Source organism: Culex pipiens, chromosome 1, assembly GCF_016801865.2.
Source record: "Culex pipiens pallens isolate TS chromosome 1, TS_CPP_V2, whole genome shotgun sequence".
NCBI classification, from domain to species: Eukaryota; Metazoa; Arthropoda; class Insecta; order Diptera; family Culicidae; genus Culex; species Culex pipiens.
The window spans coordinates 97,478,707-97,500,930 of NC_068937.1; the positions used below are offsets into that span (position 1 = coordinate 97,478,707).

Below are 22,224 nucleotides of genomic sequence, written 5' to 3' on the forward strand. Positions count from 1 at the left end.
TTTAGTTTGTTTATGTTATTGTTTTAATTTCATTACAATCGGTTACGTGGTGTCCTCTTTTCTTGTAGTTCAAATTTTTTGATTGTAAAAAATGTATTCCAACGGTCGGTTTTAGTATTAACTCGTCAAACTTTCCATTTTATGAAGTATAACTTTTTTTTAATTTACTCGCGTTATCGTATAAACAGTAAAAATATACTGATAAGTTCAGCCCATAGCAATACTGCTCGTTTGGCACGCGTTCGATTAAAAAACTTTTTAAATAATCAATTATGTATCTTTCCGCAGCCGGCTGCCTAAGATTTTTAAAATTTCAACAGATAAACAAATTTCTTATGGTCGCATCACCTACCACAGTGAATTCTGACCTCATACCCATCTTACTAACCCCTTATATCTATTTGCAGTTTTTCGATTTTTAAAAATAGTGACCATGAGTGACCATTTCTAGAAATAAAATTTGCTATAAAATTGTCTAAGAGACATTGAAGATTGGACCTCTGGTTGCTGAGATACAGCGGCTTAAAGAAAAAGAAACACGAAAATTGAAGTTTTCTAAGTCTCACCAAAACAACTCACCATTTTCTAATGTCGATATCTCAGCAACTAATGGTCCGATTTTCAATGTTAAAACATGAAACATTCGTGAAATTTTTCGATCTTTTAGAAAAAAATATTTTGAAATTTTTTAAATCAAGACTAACATTTAAAAAGGGCCAAAAATTGAATATTACAATGTTAGTCTTGATTTGAAAAATTTCTAAATATTTTTTTCGAAAAGATCGAAAAATTTCACGAATGATTCATGTTTTAACATTGAAAATCGGACCATTAGTTGCTGAGATATCGACATGAAAAAATTGTGGGTTGTTTTGGTGAGACTTAGAAAACTTCAATTTTCGTGTTTCTTTTTTTTAACGGTGCACATCAACCAGAGCTTTTGCACCCAGATTTTTGTTACAGACATTTTAGTATCTTCAAAACTACGGGTACTTTCGAAATATTTTTTTATTCATCCCCTAAAGTATTGTCCACAAAGCAATTTGCAACAAAGTTTGATTAATTTTACAATCCCGTTATTGCAGGATTGGGTTCGTAAGTTTGACAATTTTGGAATAAGAAGACAACAACTTCCTTCATTGCTGTGCACCCTTAAAGCGGTTGTATCTCAGCAACCCGAGGTCCAATCTTCAATGTCTCTTAGACAATTTTATAGAAAATTTTATGAACTTTTCAAAAAAAATATTTCTAGAAATGGTCACTCATGGTCACTATTTTTAAAAATCGAAAAACTGCAAATATTTCGCTAAAATCATACTTTCGGTGGCTATATCTTGAAAACGGAGCTCTTTATCAAAAAATCTGTAAAGTAGTTTTCGATTGCAAATTCAATTTTGCATTAAAAAATATCGTCAAATTTGTTTTAGCATGAAATTCCGATTTTTTCCAAAAATCATTATTTTTTCAAAAATTCATAACTCGGCGGCAGATTTTTTGACCATGTTTCTCTATGGCTCAAAAGTTGCGGATTTTTGTCCCCTAAAACATATCAAAAAATCTCGAAAATCAAAAAATACGTATTTTGGGAAATTGAGTTTTTGTGAAAAAAAAAGTTGATAAAAAAATCTGCAATTTTTTTTTTTCGTGTACCTATTTTTTTCTCAATAGTCAATAGTTGTTTAATTTCTTTTCGTGATCCAAGAACAAATCTTTTTCACTTCATGATACGCATCAGACTTATTTTACAAAACAAAAAAACTTGATATCCTGTTTTTTTATTGTAAAATAGCAACACTATTCTGCGCGGACATGGTTTTTTGTTGAATATCTCAAATTAAAAATAGAGTTTTGAGGATCTGTAAATGACAAGGTGAAGCATTGAACTAAATTCAATTCCAATATGCACGTGCATAAGGGTGCCCAGAAAAAGTGACCCCCTGCTCCACAAGCGGAAAACGGTTTTTTGGGTTATTTTAAGCATCTGTGTAAATTTTGAGCGAAATTGGATGAGATTAACCCATTGATACCCGAGCCTAAGATTGGTGAAAAAAAATTTTTCATACAAAAATGACTTTTTTAAATCGCTAATAACTTTTCAGGATCGAGTTTCACAGCTTTGGTATGTTCTACAAAGTTGTAGAGCATTAAATTTTCAATAAGAATCTCACATTTGGGAATATTTGGATGTAAGTAGCGCATCGTGCAGACCAAACCGTAAAAAACTTGGGTTTTCCATACATTTTTTCGATTTTTCCCATACAAACTTCACCTTCGAGTATCAATGGGTAAATGATGACCGATTTTGCTCATATTTGGCCCAGAGTCCTAAAATAGGTCAAGGAACAATATTCAGCTTGTGGAGCGAGGTTTTGAAAAAAAGTTCCATATTCTGGGCACCCTAGCGTGCATCCATATTTTCCCTGATTTTCATCGAGATGACTTCATCTTATACCTGGCGTATCGGGCGTGATTTTGTAACGACACCTTGCTTATACCAACTCAAAAAGCTGTACACAACGTGTGGCAAGCTGTGTCAAGCCTCCGTTTAGCATCAGTTAGCAAACCATAATCACCGCATCCGTCGGCCGCAAGCTGTTGACAAACTGCTTCACAACCGCCGAATTTCTGTTCCTACGTGCACGCCACTTGTTCGTTTGATTAACATCAACCAACCGGCTTCCACGAGTGCTAGTCAAAACATTGGTTAAATATTTACAACTTGTTGGGTTTTTTTTTCTTCGTTAAACATCAGGTATGCTTTCGGAACGAAGGGGGAAATTCGTGTTTACCCATCGTGCACGTGCTTCCCACCTATTTCTTGGGCTGCATCCGAATGGTCAAAACGGGTTGAGGTCACTTGTTTTTAGTTTTCTCGGGAAAAACAGCACTACGCCATCATTTTCTAATTAAAAGTTGACATGCAAAACGGGTAGCCTCGGCAGCGCAGACATGTAGACAGCTCAATGTGGTAATTGCTAGCGGCCAAGGGCGACTCTTTCCCACCTTTCTTTGGTTTTTTTTAAACGATTGAACAGGGTTGCCAGACTTGTTGGAAGAATCAGATTAAAAAGTAAATGAAAGTTTGTTTATTCAAATAATTTCATATTATTTGGAATGTTCGAACATCTTTACACATTTGGCAAACCTTTTTGTACAAATAAAGCATAAACAATCTTGGCAACACTGAACAAGCTTCAACGTTTCAGTAAAGGTATCTCAAGTGCAGGAGAATCTCTTCTGCTGGGACAAATGCAAATCGGAGCCACTCTTCTATTGCTTTCCGTATGGACGGACAGTCAACGAACCGACTTTTCCGACTTATGGGACATTTACTCTCTACTCGGAAGGGTTGATGGGAAGTTGCCACGCCAAGTACAAGTACGATGACGACGAACTTGGTATAGATATCTCGTTGGGCCCCGAGGGACCAACCAGCTTCACCAGCTATAGCTGCTGATAAGTTCAGCACACTGTTATCAAACGCCGCCCGTGGAAACTTGATAACGGCGAAATGTGTTGCTTCGTTTGAACACACAGACAGACTGGAACTGTGTTCGAGCATTGTTGCATGTTGTAGTGGCGCTGCTGGTTAATCAGCGATGATATTGTATTCGCGACCAGTGCTCACCAGTGCATTACTGGCGTGTGCAACAGAGGAGATATTTCATGGGGGATATTATTGCTGTTTACTGGTGTGTTGTGATTCAGTGTGAAGTACTGATACTTGTGTTCATTTGATTCCGAAGGGTATCCTTCTAGGTATCGCTTGATTTGATATGACGTAACTGACAATGTCGTAGACTAGTAACTTTGTTCAAATATTTCTACATTTTGTTCATCTTAAGTTGAAAATGTTAATTTAATTTATCGAATAGATAAAAAAAATATATTGACAAAAAAAAAGAACTAAATTAGGCTTTGCATCAATATCCCAACGATTGAGGCGAGCAAAAATAATTACTTTTATGACCATATGATTCATTCAAGCTTCATCATTGAAGTGTACTATACTATAGCGCGACTTGCCTCACCAAATCCACTGTGGCTTAAGGCTATCAGATTTCAAGTTACAACCAGTTGAGTATGGTACTTGCTTGCTTTAAGCTGTGTGTGCGCGGGCCCAAAAGTGGTCCCCGGCGATCACGTTCCGCCTCATATAACCGCAATCTTTTTTTCGCAAAACCAAACCAACCAACTCTTTTGCATACCCAAGCCAGAGCCATAAAATTCCTTCATGAAATGGTTTCACTTGGTATGACTCAGAAGCGGACCGCAGAGATCTACAACTCTCCCTTAAGGGTAGGTCACACACACGCTGTGCGATGTCTCTGTGTGGTGTTATTCCCCGAATTCGTTGTCGTGCGTTATGACACCATCGCCGCGACGAAGACTGGAGTTATCAGCGCCACCGCGCGAGGATTATGATTCATTGCTTAATCTACCTCTTCCCCGTCCCGTTCCGTCCCGGACCCCACCTTGAGACCGGTTATTCATTATCCGCGGACGGTTTTGTTTTCTCCGCCATATCTGCAGCTGATGAGCTTGAGGAGTTTGAGCTATGTGCGATAATGATTTGGTTCGTCAGGTTCGATTTCTTTTGCGGACGTGCGATGCTCCAAAATGCAACGACGATTTAATTAATGGAAAATAAGAAAAACTTGCACACTTGGGTTCGGTACTGGTTGGTGTACGCGAAATGTGATGAACTTGAAGCAGGGGTGCTCGGAGTTATCTTATCGAAGATCTTGGTGATAACAAAAGGCAGCACAAAATGGGCAACAGGCCACCCACTTTCTTTGTTTATTTGGAGCATAACGACAAGCACAAAAATGATTTTGTATCTGTATACCTTTCTTGTAGAATCGGAATAATTCCAACACAAACGAAGTTTCTCAAAATTCATACAATTTCAAAACCCAATCATTAACATTCGGTTGATGAGCTATCCACTTCCCAATCAACTTTATTTAGGTTGTTACGGAAGCAATCACCAAGATTGTAAGATGTCAATCAAACATCGGACTCAGTTTGCTAAGATGTGTTGCCCCGACCCCTCTTCGATTTGCGTGAAACTTTGTCCTAAGGGGTAACTTTTGTCCCTGATCACGAATCCGAGGTCCGTTTTTTTGATATCTTGTGACGGAGGGGCGGTACGACCCCTTCCATTTTTGAACATGCGAAAAAAGAGGTGTTTTTCAATCATTTGCAGCCTGAAATTGTGATAAGATGGAAATTTGGTTTCACTTTTACGTAAAATTGAACGTTTGATTTAATTACGTACTAAAAATTCCGAAAAAAAAACCTATTTATCATCGAAAAAACACTAAAAAACTGTAATTTTTTTTTGAAAACTCATTTTAAGCGAAATTTAATGTACTTTTCAAATCTACATTAACCCAGAAGAGTAATTTTTTCATTTCGAACAAAATTTTTCATTTTAAAATTTTGTGTTTTTTTTTCTAACCTTGCAGGGTTATTTTTTAGAGTGTAATAATGTTCAACGAAGTTGTAGAGCAGACAATTACAAAAAAAAATGATATATAAACATAAGAAGTTTGCTTGTATCCATCACGAGTTATCGCGATTTTACGAAAAAATGTTTTGAAATACAGTCCAGACTAGATTATCCGAAGGCCTCAGAAAAATTTCACTTCGGATAATCGAAACTTCGGATAATCGAATCAAGAATTTTTTTTTTTCGTTGCCTAATTTTTGATTGTTGAGCATAGGTATGACCCCTAAACTACGCTAAAATTATTTAGAAATTTTAAATCCAAGATGGCGGCTAAAATGGCGGTGATGCAATATTGAAAAAATGCATTTTTTTTTTTGGAAAGGCAATCAACAACTCAAATTTGACTAAAATGGGGTCGTAGAACTCAAATTTTATGTTAAAAATAAGAAAATGAAAAAATACGAAAAAAAATGTTTGTTCGTGATTCGATTATCCGAAGTCCCATACAAACCTTCGGATAATCGAGTCTGGACTGTAGTTACTTTTTGCGTTTCTCTTTGTTTCGTCGTCCGTGTCTGTCGCGGGTGACCATGAACGGCCATGATCAACGACGACCAACTTTTTCAACTTTCAACTTTTTCGCCATCAAATCGGACATCCAATTTTACATAAAAGTCCCTTTCACACCGAATGTCTATCTCATCACCGTTTCAGGCTGCAAATTATTGAAAAACACCTCTTTTTCGCATGTTCAAAAATGGAATTGGGTCGGACCGCCCCTCCGTCACAAGATATCAAAAAAAAAAACGGACCTCGGATTCGTGTTCAGGGACAAAAGTTACCCCTTAGGGCAAAGTTTCACGCAAATCGAAGAGGGGTCGGGGCAACTGCTGTGTGAGTTGGTGGAGAATTACCCATAGATAATATTGGTTCAAGTTATTTTTAGCAAGATGAAGTTTTTTATCTAGAGCACGCACATGACTCAAATTTGGCCCAGATTTGATTTGTTATTTAATTTTGAATGTTTCTGAATTTCATGGCCCATACGCTATTAAATTTTTGGCCTATCGCAGTTTTTCTCATATTTTTAGGATTTTTGTACTACAAACTTCAAATGCCGTTAACATATGAGCAATTCTCTACGAAATCGGTCTTTTTTCTTCAATTTTATTTTTTGTATTTTTTAATCCGACTGAAACTTTTTTGGTGCCTTTGTTATGCCCAAAGAAGCCATTTTGCATCATTAGTTTGTCCATATAATTTTCCATACAAATTTTGCAGCTGTCCATACAAAAATGATGTATGAAAATTCAAAAATCTGTATCTTTTGAAGGAATTTTTTGATTGATTTGGTGTCTTCGGCAAAGTTGTAGGTATGGATACGGACTACACTGTAAAAAAATAATACACGGTAAAAAAATTTGGTGATTTTTTTATTTAACTTCTTATCACTAAAACTTGATTTACAAAAAAACACTATTTTTTTTTTTTTTTTTTTTTTTTGATATGTTTTAGAGGACATAAAATGCCAACTTTTCAGAAATTTCCAGGTTGTGCAAAAAATCATTGACCGAGTTATGATTTTTTTAATCAATACTGATTTTTTCAAAAAATCGAAATTTTGGTCGCAACTAATGGTCCGATTTACAATGTTAAAATATGAAACATTTGTGAAATTTTCCGATCTTTTCGAAAACAATATTTTCAAAATTTTCAAATCAAGACTAACATTTTAAAAGGGCGTAAAATTGAATGTTTGGCCTTTATGAAATGTTAGTCTTGATTTAAAAATTTTAAAAATATTGTTTTCGAAAAGATCGGAAAATTTCACAAATGTTTCATATTTTAACATTGAAAATCGGACCATTAGTTGCTGAGATATCGACATTGAAAAATGTTGGGCTGTTTGGGTGAGACTTAGAAAACATCAATTTTCCTGTTTTTAAAGCTTTGCATTGCAATATCTCAGCAACTAAAGGTCGTATCAACAAAGTCCGAAGAAGCAAAATATAGAGAATTTTCTCAGCTTTTCAAAAATATTTTTTTCAAAGGTGGGCAAACACGTGCACTAATTTTAAAAAATGAAAAACTGCGACTATTTTGAAAAAAAGTTACATAAAAATGGCTATAACTTGAAAACGGTGCACTTTATCAAAATTTCAGTAAAGTACTTTTTGATTGCAAATTCATTTTTACATCGAAAAATGAAGTTTAAAATTTTTTGGGACCAAAATTTCGATTTTTTGAAAAAATCAGTATTGATTAAAAAATTCATAACTCGGTCAATGATTTTTTGCACAACCTGGAAATTTCTGAAAAGTTGGCATTTTATGTCCTCTAAAACATATCAAAAAATAAAAAAAAATCAAAAATAGTGTTTTTTTGTAAATCAAGTTTTAGTGATAACAAATTAAATATAAAAATCACCAAATTTTTTTACCGTGTATCATTTTTTTCCAGTGTAGTCCGTATCCATACCTACAACTTTGCCGAAGACACCAAATCGATCAAAAAATTCCTTCAAAAGATACAGATTTTTGAATTTTCACATATCATTTTTGTATGGACAGCTGCCAAATTTGTATGGAAAATTATATGGACAAACTAATGATGCAAAATTGCTTCTTTGGGCATACCGAAGGCACCAAAAAAGTTTCAGTCGGATTAAAAAATACAAAAAAAATCGAATGACCGAAATCCTAGAGAACTGCTCATATGCCCTGTAGGCAATTTGAAATCATCGGGTAATTTTCCACTAGTTTGATGTGTTAGAGTTGTAAAATTGCAACAGTAATTTGCAAAAGCTACGAGAACAAGTCAATCAATGATATTTATGGCACATTTTGAAGTGCTTAAAAATCCTTTCAAATGCAACCAAGAGAATGAGATTCCATCAAGTCTAACGAACGATGTTTTGATCGCAAAAATTACAGATTTGATCAAATTAAGTTATGCAAAGTTCTAGAGTCTGCTAGACATCCTAACAAATCACTGGAAAGAAGAATCATCTTGATTGGTTGAGTTGTGCCCGAGAACCATAGGGGGATGGCGTCGCTATTTTTAAACCACATTTCCACTTTTTCTCATCGAAACCGACTACTTTATCGACTTCATTTTGCTGGGCGAGATAGGACGCCGTCTATTTTTAGACGATGACTCAGCATTTTTCCACTCTCGCACTTAAAAAAACCAGATGGCAGCACGATGTAACGCCACGTCCCTATTGAGTTGAAGTTACCGTTCCAAATTTTTTGGAGCCTTGGGCGTTGGAATGTTAAGTGAGCCGGAATCCATAGCAATTTCAATTCTGTCGAAATGCCAAGTTTCATGTCCAGTTAAAAAAAAAACCATAAAGCTTGATACCCATTAGGGTAGTTCAAATTAGACTTTTCGCAGGGCTGAATTGTATGGATGTACTGAGCCTCAGTTGTTTTTTCCCTATTTTGGATCGAGGATCCGACGTGCAATGACCTTATTTGGACCTACATTCTGATTAGCTGGGCCAGGTACTAGACCCAATATAGGGACATATAACTTAGTTTGTTTCGAACAGCACATTAGGCAACTTCCACGCAACAAACACGATTCAAGTACCTGAAATCAACGCTTCGCTGAGACAAGGATAGGGGATTTGAAGGACGGAAAGGGTGGAAGACTCCACTTTGTTAAGGGGATAAGGGAAATTCTCCACAGATGTTGTTGTTGATTTTATTAGGGAAACTTCAACCCTATGGGTCATTCGCTCCCGTATTCTCCACATAATCTCTAAGTAAGTATCCAACTAAGCTTGGAGTTGGATGGTTGGTTGGTTGTTCAAGTTTTTGAACGCGAAATTTTGTTGATTTTGTTCAACAATTTTTGTTGTTGCATCACACCTGGTACAGGCCGGTCTTGCAAAACATTTTTCGGCGTGTGCATGTATGTAAGTAATTTTAGTTAAAAATTTACAACACTAAGCATTGAAAAAAACATCGTTTAAAAATGGCGAAACAGGATCTGGATGATATAAGTTCTTTAGACCAAAGATTATCAAGGTTTGATTTAGAATTGATATTCGACGATTTCTTGAGATTTCCCACCTAGAGTTTTGTTAGTTGATTTTATAAAGTAAAGAATTTTGGTTTTGGGTATACAAAAAAAAAACTTGATACTGTTTTGATCCGCTCACTCCACTCGATCTCCCGATCGTCACAACAATCAACCACCCCTGCCTTTTTTTTACAATACGGAAATTGAGAGATCTCACCTCCAGTTTTCTCCATCTTTTTTAGTCTGCAGTCACCGTCTTTTCTGCTGTGTCTCCGAGTCACTCCGTACTCTTTCTCCAGGTGATCGTCGGGGCTACGATGCGTTTTCCTTCTCTTCACTTCACTGTTTCTTTCTTTCTGTGTTGTTTCTTCAGGCCGCCACCACCGCTCCACACAACACGGAGGAATTCTCGTTTTCTTCTTTGTGTGTCACACTTTTGCTGGAACTGCCCTGCGAGGAGGAGCACCCGCGGAGAGTGAATTAATTCTTTTTTTTCTGTTACGGGGGGCTTCTTGTGTTTGTCGTGTGCCGAGTCGGGTTGAGCCTTCACTTAATTTTGACTCTTTTCCTGCTGGGCTGCGCTTTCGTCGTTTCTTCCAGGAGAATCACACCGGGGAATACTTGGCTCTTTTGCTTACATTTTCGAATCTTCACTTTTTTTTCACACTTATTCGGGGACCTGCCTGTTGTGTGTCACCTGTACCTGGTAGACCGGGTAGACCCTGAAAGAGAGGTTGCAGAGAGAACAATCATTACATTACTCTCTTTGGTTGAACACGTCGAAATTATGCTAATTTTTATGCAGTAACGTTACGCGATTGGGGGAAAACGGCACGCAGAATGGAAATTCATTCAAATTTCCCTTCATCGGAAGAGAACAGGTCACTTCCTGGCGTAGTCGCACAAAGAGTCACCCATTATTTTGGTCCGTTGTGTTGTGACACCTTTCTCTCTGCTGCTGTGGTCGTTCGTCGATCTGCCCGCGGTTGCCTGCCGAAAAAGCTAAACTTTCTGGCCACCGACCTCTCTCGAGTTCTCTCTCGCAAGTCTTGACGAGGTCTTCGGATCGGTGTGCCACGCCACGACCACAAGTCCCCCCTCGAGAAGTGAGTGTACTTTTACACCGCAGACGACTCGATGATAGAAGAAGGTACCAACTTAAGACCAGACGACGACGACTAACTGGAATCTAACACAGGCGGATAAGGTCGGTTCGTGTTGTGGTCGTGGATTATCGTCGATTGCGCGGCGATGACAAAGGCGCTATGGTCGTGGTCTTCGCGGTTGGGATTGTGTAGTGTGATGGCAGTCAACGGCAGCAACTGTACGGCAAATCGACATGGAACATAGCAAAGAGAGATATTGGGTCGTCGTCGTCGGTGTTGCTGTTGCACTCTTGGTTGTTGTTGTTGCTGGAGTTGGTACCGTAAGGGGTGCGATTGTGGGTGGGTTTGTAAAGTTTTATTTTAAACAATTTATAAATAAACCTGATTAATAGTTCACGGATATATGAAAAAGACAAAAGTGTTAATTTTGACTGCCTCAACCGTAATTTTCAAGCGATATGGCCCCAGAAGCTAGCCTTACATTTTGAGCCCATTTGGTTAGGGAGCGTTCTTTTATTACGTAACGCAGTTGGGGGGGGGGGTCGGAGGTCGTGTTACGCTCCATACAAAAAATTTTAAAATTTGTATGGAAATTTTGTTACGAAAGGGGGGGGGGGAGGGGGTCTAAAAATCCGATTTTTTGCGTTACGTAATAAAAGAACGCTCCCTTAAGGTTTAGTGTTGTTACCATTGACTTGAAATAAGTATGCTGCCCCTGATCGCATAAATGTCCCATATGCATTTTCATCGAATTTGAGTTATTGATGCAGATTGGTTTATAATCGTGTGCTCTTTCAAACAAGCCTACAATATCTAGTACTTTGTTCTAGAAATCAGGAGGAAATCCAGTTTTTTCGCGAAAACTTAACACGTAGCCTTATGTGTGGGACAAACTTCAAATGTGTTTTACTCAGCTTGCTGTTTTTGCACATTTATGCGAACATTTTTACATTTTTTTCATTTTTACCTCTCCTTAGAGAATGTTTCCCAAAATCCCCTGCCCCCAACTGCGTAACGTAATAAAAGAACGCTCCCTTGCCGTGCAGATAGTTTTTGTTTTTAAAGTTTTTGAGAAAGGACGATTATCCGAAGGTTTGTATAAAACTTCAGATAGTCGCATCATGGTCAAAAAACGTTACTTAATCCACCTTCACGTGGTTGGTGCCTTCCTCTCATTTATAGAGTGATTCCAACTTCCCTAAAGTGTCCACATGGTTTATGGATCGCCTCTAACGTGATCGCAGCACCTAAAAAAAAAAGCAAAGCAATCCACTTTAACGACCCCCGGGTCTTTTGTGGTCTCTGTTGCAAGTTTCTGCTCATTTCTAGGCGTCCGAAGGTTATGTGTGGTGGGTCACCCAAAACCTTTTTTACGCAAATGGACCGACGTTTTACTTCCCCATCCGATAGAAGGCCAGGAGGATAAGGCGGGAATCGAACCCGCGCCTCATAGCAACTAAGGGATCGGCAGCCGAAGCCGCTAACCACCGCGCCACGAGGCCCTCGCAGCACCTACAAGGTCCTAATAAAAAAAGTGATGAGTAAAAAAACAGACTAGGAATGGACCTACCTACAGAATTTTTATCAAGATTATACAGACACCGCCTTTGAGGAAAATGACATCCCTCTACACGACTCTATGTGGAGAAATAGATTGAGGTTATGTAAATTCAGACCATTTTTTTTTAACCTGCTTGTAATTTTAGATAGGTAAGTCAGATCTTAAAAATTCTTCATCCACAAGAAAGGTCATTTGAGAACCTGTCTAAAATTATATAATATGGCAGGTTTTGCCTTCCTCACTGAGGAAAGGCTATAAAATCACTTGAAAACTGAACTTCTCAATTAGACCTCCTAGACCCACCTTTATGTATACCTATCGGCTCAGAATCGAATTCTGAGCAAATGTCTGTGTGTGTGGTGGGATGTTGATCAAAAAATTGTCACTCGATTATCTCGACATTGGGTGAACCGATTTTGTCCGTTTTGGCGTCATTCGATCCGTCTTGGGGTCCCATAAGTCGCTATTAAAAATTATGAAGTTTAGTTAAGTACTTCAAAAATTATGCTAAAAAAACGATTTTAGCAAAAGTCCGGAAGATTGTAAAAAGGGTGGTTTTTGTAAGAAAAACCAGCCTGTTATACATTTTTAGAAAGGTAATCAAAAGACCTTTCCAACGCGATCAATACATTGAAGATCTGACAACCCTATTAAAAGTTATTAGCACTTAAGTGTTATTTATGCACTTTTTGGAAGCCGGATCTCAGATATCACGATGAAAACGATGTCCAATGCGACCTATCTTTGGATAGGTAATTAAAATACCTTCCCACGAGCGTGTCTATTTTGGATAGCATTACCCTTTAAATGAGATGAAGGCACCAACCACCTAAGGGTGGATTAAGTAACGTTTTTATACAAAAACCACCCTTTTTTTGTAAATTGTGAAATTTATATGCAGCAGTTTTTTAAGCATAACTTTTGATGTGCTTTACTAAATCTTATAAATTTCAATAGGGACTTATGGGACCCCAAGACGAATCGAATGAGGCCAATACAGTCAACATCAGCTCAGCCAGTGACGAGATATTCCAGTGACATTGATTCGGTACACATGTCTACATACGGCCAAACACACAGACATTTGCTCAGCTGGTGATTCTGAGTCGATATGTACAAATTAAGGTAGGTCTAGGAGGTCTAATTAAAAAGTTCATTTTTCGAGTGATTTTATACCCTTTCCTCAGTAAGGTGAGGAAGGCAAAAAGTATATTCTCATTTTCAACAAAAAAAAAGTCTATTTTGGTAGCCCCATTTTAGTCCTATTAGTCATATACTGATAACTCGGATTTTTTTATGGTTTTTAGCCATTACTATATTGACCTGATGTACCAGCCTCAAAAGTACTTTTACCGGAAAGGCCGTCCAATTTTCCATAAGTTTGCCTTTGACAGCATTTCAATTGAAAGTATAACTTAATTTTATTGCTCGGAAAATTTGTAGGCTAAGAACTTTTCAGAAACAATAAGAACACTCTTTAAAAAAAATAGCCCATTTAAAAAATCGAACATTTCACACACAAAATTGGATTGCGCAAAATAATCATATGTAGAAATATACCAATATTGACCAAAAATGATAGCTTTTATTTAGATGAAAAATCAAATTTGCAATTGAAAAATATTTTTCATTAATTTCAATATCGTGCACCTTAAATTGTTTTTTTTTGCCGATAAAACGTGACTTTTGTGTTACCCTGGGTGCTGAATAGTACAGATTGTCAAGGTAAACAGATTGGCCAATGTTTGACAGGTCCAAACGCGCTGGACACCAAGCGCCCTGGCAGTGTGCAAACGCAAAACATACGATGCCAGTGGCGATTTATTTTGCATCGACCAATCTGTTTCCCTTGACAATCTGTACTGAATAGTGGTTCGGCCTCGATTTTGAACTGTCAAAGTGGAACCAATTTACTGTTCGCCAAAAGTAGAGAGTACAGTCATCCCACATATTCGGAATGGTTTACAGATCGGCCAATGCTCAAAAAATCATAGCAAATCGATAATTGAACTTAATGATTCGCTTATACCTACATTTGAAAGCTTTTCTTGCGATCTTGCAAATGATGTATCAAACAACTACAAATTTTAATTTTTATATCAAGTTTTTAAAGAAAAACTTTGACCCTTGAAATCCACAAATTCGGAACACTTTTTTCTTACGGATGTAAACAAACTTTGGTTCTCTCCATGAGTACACAATTTTTACAAAATAATGACTTCAGGCCCTGAAACCAACGAAACTCAAGAATAGTTATGTTTTATGAATGGTTTGATAACTATTTTTGTGAAAATATCAGTTAAATTCAGGTGTTCCACTATTGTGGGAGACACAATAACATCCCACAATTATGGAACAGGCAATATGGAGGCAGTGTTTTGCTGCTCTGGATAAAATAGTCTTGAAATGAGGTTTTTTGTTCAAAAAGTATTAATTTTACTAGTAAAATTGCAAGAGAATGTCCAAATAAAGGTCCTAAAAATAGTAGGGTCGACAGAAAAGCTGCATTTGCCATGTTATTGACAAATTATCACAAAAGTGTTCCGAATTTGTGGGTGTTCCGAATATGTGGGATGACTGTATTGTTATCGATCATTAAAAAATGGTTTTTTTTTTTTTTGCGAGAATGAAAGATTAGTGGCTTTTGAGGACCTGGAGTTGACGTCAAGAAATCATAAGAGTAGATGGCGAGATCGTCATTTTTTTATAATTATGAATGGAAGTTCTTAATGGAGTCGATGCGGTTGTATCCATCCAGAAGCTGTCTTTATTGTTTGATTGCGTTTGAAAACCTACTGGTTTAGTTTAAATCTACTCTGTTTCTGGATCAGCTTCGCTAGAATTAGCGATCAGCCAGGGAATTTATCTGCGACATCGCAGAATGACACTCTCGCCGCAGTTCTTCGTCATCCGTAAAAAGAAAAATATCATCTAACCGATCAAAATTTGAAAACACACACAATTTTACAGCAAAAAAAGTAAAAAACTAGACAAAATAAAACACATACTACTGATTATAACACAGCTCATTTACCAGTAAGAAAAAAGTCATGCTTGTGCTTGAACAGCCTCCTACTTGTTGATGTAAACAAAGTGGGATCATTCGAAAATCACGTTACGCATTCTCTCTATTCATCACCCAGGTGTTACCCGTAGAAGTGATGGTGAAGCTTGACCGACTCTGATTTTTTTTCGAAAAGATCAGAAAATTTAATTTTTTTTATTTGGATGAAACTTTGTCCATGCATTTCATATGAAGGGATTTTCTGATCGATTTGATGTATTCGACAAAATTATAGATTATAATTGGGTCCTAAAATGAAGCTTAAATTTGTGATATTATTGTTCACAACGATAAAGCTTATTTCGATTTTTAGCCGGGAACCGTGGTGTAGGGGTTAAGCGTGATTGCCTCTCACCCAGTCGGCCTGGGTTCGATCCCAGACGGTCCCGGTGGCATTTTTCGAGACGAGATTTGTCTGATCACGCCTTCCGTCGGAAGGGAAGTAAATGTTGGTCCCGGACTAACCTAAAAAAAGGTTAGGTCGTTAGCTCAGTCCAGGTGTAGGAGTCGTCTCCCTGGGTCCTGCCTCGGTGGAGTCGCTGGTAGGCAGTTGGACTAACAATCCAAAGGTCGTCAGTTTGAATCCTGGGGTGGATGGAAGCTAAGGTGTAAAAAGAGGTTTGCAATTGCCTCAACAATCAAGCCTTCGGACACCTAGTTTCGAGTAGGAATCTCGCTATCGAGAACGCCAAGGCAATGCTGTAGAGCGAATAATTTGATTTTGATTTGATTTTTAAAAAAATGTTATACACAATTAAAAATTGTATTTTGGAAGATTTAAAATTGAAAGGTTTGATATTACCTATTACCTATATTACCTATTAGACCTTTTTTGAAGGTAGTGGCACATTTTTTCTGACATACGCGATGTACTCATTCTCAGATGTAAAAAAGCCCTTTTAAATCATTATCATGTTTAGTTGAGCACTACAAATATTATGGTTAAAACCGAATTAGGCTTTAGTCCGTATGATTGTAAAAGTTATATATTTCCAGAATTAGATGATTTTTTCGATGATCCCAAAATATTTCAGATCTTGCAAAGTAAATTCTGCAGCTGCAACCTTATAAATTCGATAGCTCAAGGGCTAGGTATCAATGGAGCACCGGATTCGAGTGGAATACATTGTAGAAAAAAGAAAAAAAAAACTGCTCGAATGGAAGTGCTTCATTCTGCAGCAACATTTGAAGGGGTCTGGATGAAAATTCTGAAATTTTGCATGTTTTATTATTATCAACAACTATACCAAATGTGTGCTTGATTAGTGTAAGTTTTTATCGAATTTGTACTTTTTTTTGTACACTTTATATGTAATAACCAGCATAGTATATTCTAACAATTACTGAAATTTACAATACTCTGACCGAAAAATGGCTTATCTGTCTATAGCAAAAAAATATATCAAATATCCGTTTGCTTGCACAAACGATTTGCTCTTGGTGACACATTACCAGCGCCAAGAGGCAACTCTCTTATCATGTGGCTTGGTATAAACTTGATAACAGACTATAGATACAATACACAAAGTAAACCCCGTCACCCAGCTCAGCTGCTTCGCAGAAATGTCTTCTCTGGATTGGATTTGTACTTCACAAAATTTGGCTTTTGTGGGGTGTGACTTTTAGCTGTGAATATTTTTTTAAATTATAAACTTTATTGATTTATTTCGATTTCAAAATAAGAAAATTTCGAACAATCAATATATTTATGCTAATTTGTAATTTAAAAAATAAAATAAATACATCTTCAGAATAATCACTTTGCTGCCGGTAATTGCACCCCGTACGGTACAACTCCATTGAGAAAATGAATTGCTCCGACCCAGTAGGCCTTTGTAGCAACTCCAAAACGACAACGACCTCCTGAAATCCGTCCACCTCTTCCCGATACTAACCACTCTCTCTCTGTCGTACTCCGTGCCGTCGACGATCCCGCAAGATCCGTAATCCGTGTGTGTGTGCGAGGCCAACCCAGCAAAAAAAATAAAATGTTTACTTTGTTCACGCCATTAATCCGGGAGGAACCACTTTTTTTTTTCTTCCCTCGACGGGGACGCACTTTCACCGCCGCACGGGAGTCGAATTTCACCGCCGCCCGGAACACAATTACCGACAACACAAGCGCTCGCGGCGTGAGGACACTTTCGCGGACCGGATGCCGCACACTTTGCAGGACACAGCAGACCTCACCCCGAAACGACGACGACGACGAAAGCGAATGATGATGATGATATCACTAGAAATCCTGACGGGTGCCACCGAGCAAGGCGGATGACGAACGAACTCTCTGCGCTGGCTGGAAAGAGATTTTCTTTTTCTTCCCCGTTTTGCTTGCCTGCTTGGCCTGATGCGATGACACCCGCAGTCACGCCAACAGTGGCGTAGTTTTGACAGTTCCACGCGTGCGGTGGGAGCATCTCTGAGAGGGTGGGCGTGAGTAGGACGAGGGGTACTTTGGGAATGATTTTTGAGATTTATTAAAATTTCGAGTAATTTTCACTCATGGTACGTTCGTTTGATTGCTAGTTCCACACTGAGTGCCACACTCAGAGCTGTCAAAGTGTTTCTTTGAAGAAACTCGCGCTAGCTCCGCACGAGTTTCGCCGCCATCTTGGAACTGAAACTCTAGTGCCGCACTCGATATTTTTTCAGTTTCATGCGAGTTCAACTCACACTGACAAGTGACGTTCGATTGAACCAACACTGGCACCGACGAGTTCGGCACTCAGTGCCGCACCGGTTCTTCAAACGAACGTACCATCATTTTGGTGCAGTACGCACCCCATCAAGCATATATGTATACATCCAGATTTTTAAGCGAACGTGTTGTTACAAAAGGTGCACGCCAGAAATGTCAAAACCACGCAATAAAAGTGTGGCTGTCATGCCATGGCACACTTTTTTTTGTAATGTTGCTACCACATATGGTACGTTCGTTTGAAAAGCCGGTGCGGCACTGAGTGCCGCACTCGTCGAGTGCCAGTTTTGGTTCAAACGAACGGTCCAGTTTTGCTCTGAGTTTTTATGCTTGTGTGCGTGCGTGGTGTTTTGTTTTGGTTCAAAAAACGTCAGTCAAAATGAGATCGTTGCGAATTGAACGTACCTCCGCGCTGGTATCAATGGCGTATGTCGTATCCTGTCTCGGGAACGGTCATTGGAACCCGGAAAACGGTTCTTTGCGCGTAACACGCAAGAGTTAGAGAACCTGGAGCTTACTTTTGGTTTGAAATGGCCTTTCTCTAATAAGTTTCAGGTTCTTTAGCAAGAGTCACTGATAGTGACCAACGAAATCGACGAAAACGTTGACCGAGATCAATCAAGCTCAACCTGCGCGGAACCAACAGCCCCGGCTAGACTCAACTACCCTGACTGTGTACCAGACTAGACCAGATGTAAACTGATAGCCTGTTGCCCACACGTTTTAAGGCTTTGGCCTTGCTCCTAATTTTTAATAGGCATGCTAAAAAAACTTTAAAAAAAATTAAAAAAATTGGCATAAATTTGTTTATTACCTTCTCTCTACTATTTAAAATCCTGTTATCAATATGTTAACAACATAAAATTTCAGAGATTTTATATTTTTCTGAAATTTAAAAAATAGGAATTTCAGGAATTTCTAGTGTATCAGCATTTAAAGAATTTTAATTTAAACGATTTCGGTTAAGTAAAATTCCTTAAATTATATTAACCCTTTTCATAAACTTCGATTGATTTTAATAATTGAACCAAGTTCAATAATTCATAAAATAATTTAAATTTAAAAACTCTTAAAATCCCAGAAAGTCCTGAAATCTTTAAAATTTTAATAATGCATTAGTTTATTAAATTCCAAAAAATTCTAAATTTCTTAAATCTCTAAAATTCTTAAAAACCATAAAATACAAAAACATCCAGAAAATTATAAAATTAAAAATAAAAACTTCAGAAATTCCTAAAATAAATTTTATTACTGAATGTCTCAAAAATTCCAGAAATGTTAAAAATTCAAAAAAATTCCCGATTTTTATATTCTCAATTTCCACAAATTCCGAAATTTCTTATTATCAAAAAATCTTTCAAATTCCTTAAACTATTAAAACTCCACAAAATAAATCCAATAATTTTTCAAATTCTTACATTCCATAAACCTCAAGCTCTTCAAACATTCTTAAAATAATAAAATTTTAAAATAAGTAGTAAATAATATAAAAAAATATATATTTTTTCAATGATTGGTATTTTAAGGAAATAAAGGTAATATTTTTTTAGAATTTGAGGAATTTCTGTTATTTTAGAATTTTATTGAATTTTAACAGTGGAAATTAATATCTTTTTAGAAAAATTAGATTTTTTGGGAACTTTTGAAATTTAGACTTTTTTTAATACTGGAATTTAAGAACCTAAACAAAATCCGGGACTTTAGGAATTTTAAAAGTATAAAGAATTTCAAAATTGTTAAAAAATTTAGGATATTTTCAAAAATTCAAGAATTCCTGGTATTTTAGGATTTTCTGAAATTCCTGGAACATTAGAATTTTTGGAATTTAAAGATTCCAGAAATTAAAAAAAAAATCCAAAAATTCCAAAAATTATCAAATTTCAAAAAAAAATATAAATCTTTAAAAACAATCTAATTTTTTTTAAATTCCTTAAAATTTTTAAATTTATAAAAAAAACTATAATTTCCAATAATTGAAAAAAATCCGCACCCCTTTTGGACAGACATTACGGTTGCCACCTTTTGGTTCCTTGGATTAAGCCATGGATAATTTCACAGTGTAATAAACAGGGCAGCTACCACCACGCGGCGCCAAAGTCTTGAAGGAGAAAATGATACAGGTTTTTCAGACGAGTTTCAATCCCCTGGTTCGACCCAGGTCCATCCGTAACCTGCTCAGCCTGGGGTCTTCGGACGTGACCGGTGGCGTACCGTAAGAATCGGTACAGCTTGGACGCGGAAGTTGGCCAATCATAAGCAGATGCGTTAAATACAAAAAAAATCGTTTTAATATCGAAATAAAATCTATCCCATTTTTTGGAAATCATCATTGTAATGCTAAATGTTATTTATTTTTGCCATAAAAAGTTTCTACTTATATTAAAAGTAAAAAACTTTTATCGATACAACGATTTTGTTCCAAAAATGCATGGTAGTGTCAACAACTTGCCAACTTTTAAATTAAAAAGTTTGAACTTTCTACGAATATTCAGCAACGCGAACTTTTAATCCAACGAACGATGTTTTTAAATTTACAGTATTTTTCTTTGTGTGTACTTAACGCCATCTTCGTTTAAAAATCTGGATATCGAGCAGCGGCGCCAACTTCTGATTAAGCATGAGGGGGCATTTGGGGGAGGGTCAAAATTCGGGGGGGGGGGGAGAAGGGGTTTGGCATTGTGTGTGAAAGGGGTGTCAAACTAATAAGTGACCCCGTTTGTTAGACAACAGTTGGCGTCTAACCAACGAGGTTTGAGTGTATCAGTGCATCACGCAGAAAAATATTTGGTATACGGTAATACTCGCTACATACACACTTCATACATACAGTTGAACCTCGCATAGTGCGTAGGCGTTACGCTTTGTGTTTCTTCGATTTATCCAGGGGGATGCTAAATGCCGCCATCTTGAGTGGTTGAGATTGATAACGCGTGCAAACTGCGCACAGTGAAAACATTTTTTTTATTAGTAATTCAATTTTTGTTATAAGAATTACTGTAGTAAAAGTCAAATTACCCAGTAGTTAAGTTAAACGTTTCATGTGATAAAAGTACAACTTTAAACGAGGTCATCGGCCCGATGTGTGCTTAATAATCCCAACTTTAGTAGTTTATTTTGCAAATAAATTGATAAAAATCACCTCAAAAACATACACCAACTTTTAAACGTACATTGCGGTAAAATTTTACACAAAAACAAAAACTTCCTTTATTTCCATTTTATGCCTGCAGTTTTTGTATTTTTTTTACAGTGCGCAGTTGCTTTGTTTTGGTTCCGTAACGAACAGCTGTTCTTTTGTGCTGGCGCCGTAATTGACAGCTCCCTTTTGTTCTGGTGCCGAAGTTGACAGCTAGTGTTGGCTGCGGGCGAGCTGCCTTTAGTGAGATATAGATGTCGCCCTCCTGGATTTCTCTAAAACGAAATTATATTTTTGCAATCTCTTTGAAGCTAATTGTAGATTGGAACAAGACGAACAAATTATTTCAATGAAATTGCAAAAATATTGCTTATTGCGAGATAAAATCACGTTTCTCCTTCGCTGTGAGTGACTGGAGATTATAGCCGCCTAACTACCGCAGTGTAAAAATCAGCAAGTTGAACTAAAATTCTACGTTGATTAGGCTGTCAACTTGGTTTGTTTTGAATATTTTCCAAAAAGTCAGCTGAAAACTCAAAGCATCCTTTGACAACAGCCAAAAATTTGTTCTGCGGTTGTCATGCGGCTGCCATGCGACCATTATCTTGCGGTCGTATCGCCGCGCGTGAACTCTAATTATTGACGCCCGCAATAATATTATGTCGTTTTAGAGTAATCGTAGAAATACAAAGCGTAACACCTGCGCACTATGCGAGGTTTAACTGTACCTCAGTATGTATCAGAAGTGATCTGCCCTTAGGTGTATCTTTATATTTGGAAAGAGCAGGATGCCCGGTTTATTTACATTTTGACTGTTTTGGTCCATTTTTATTGTTTTGCTTTAATAACTAAGGGAGCGTTATTTTATTACGTAACGCATTATTTGGGATTTATGGTAGTATTCAAATTAGCGAGCAGTGAAATTCGCATTAATGAATCCGCTCTGTGCTTGAAGTTAAAGTCCGCCCTATCGAGAAATTAAAAGTGAGAGTGTGTGCGTGCAACATGGAGTTAAACTTTTCAATGTGCCATGGTAATCTTCACAGCAACTTCACAGAAAGCTTAACTCCATGTTGCACACACTCTCACTTTTAATTTCTCGATTATTTTATCCTTTTTGATCACCTTTCTTGCAGCGTGCAAACTTGTTACCGCCACCCCACCCAGAAGTTTGA

General features: G+C 37.2%; 1 protein-coding gene across 1 annotated transcript in view; it reads right to left on the minus strand.

Annotated features, from left to right (window-relative positions):
- Positions 1-17,563, minus strand: part of LOC120427265 (SH3 domain-containing kinase-binding protein 1-like) — a 39,311-nt gene extending 21,748 nt beyond the window's left edge. Inside the window, exons 1-2 of the mRNA XM_039592126.2 lie at positions 17,111-17,563; positions 9,702-10,206 (exon numbers count right to left, since the gene is read on the minus strand). Coding sequence (XP_039448060.1) covers positions 9,702-9,717 — 16 coding nt within the window. The 5' untranslated portion in view covers positions 9,718-10,206; positions 17,111-17,563. The remainder of the gene's footprint in view (positions 1-9,701; positions 10,207-17,110) is intronic.
- Positions 17,564-22,224: the final 4,661 nt, after the last annotated feature.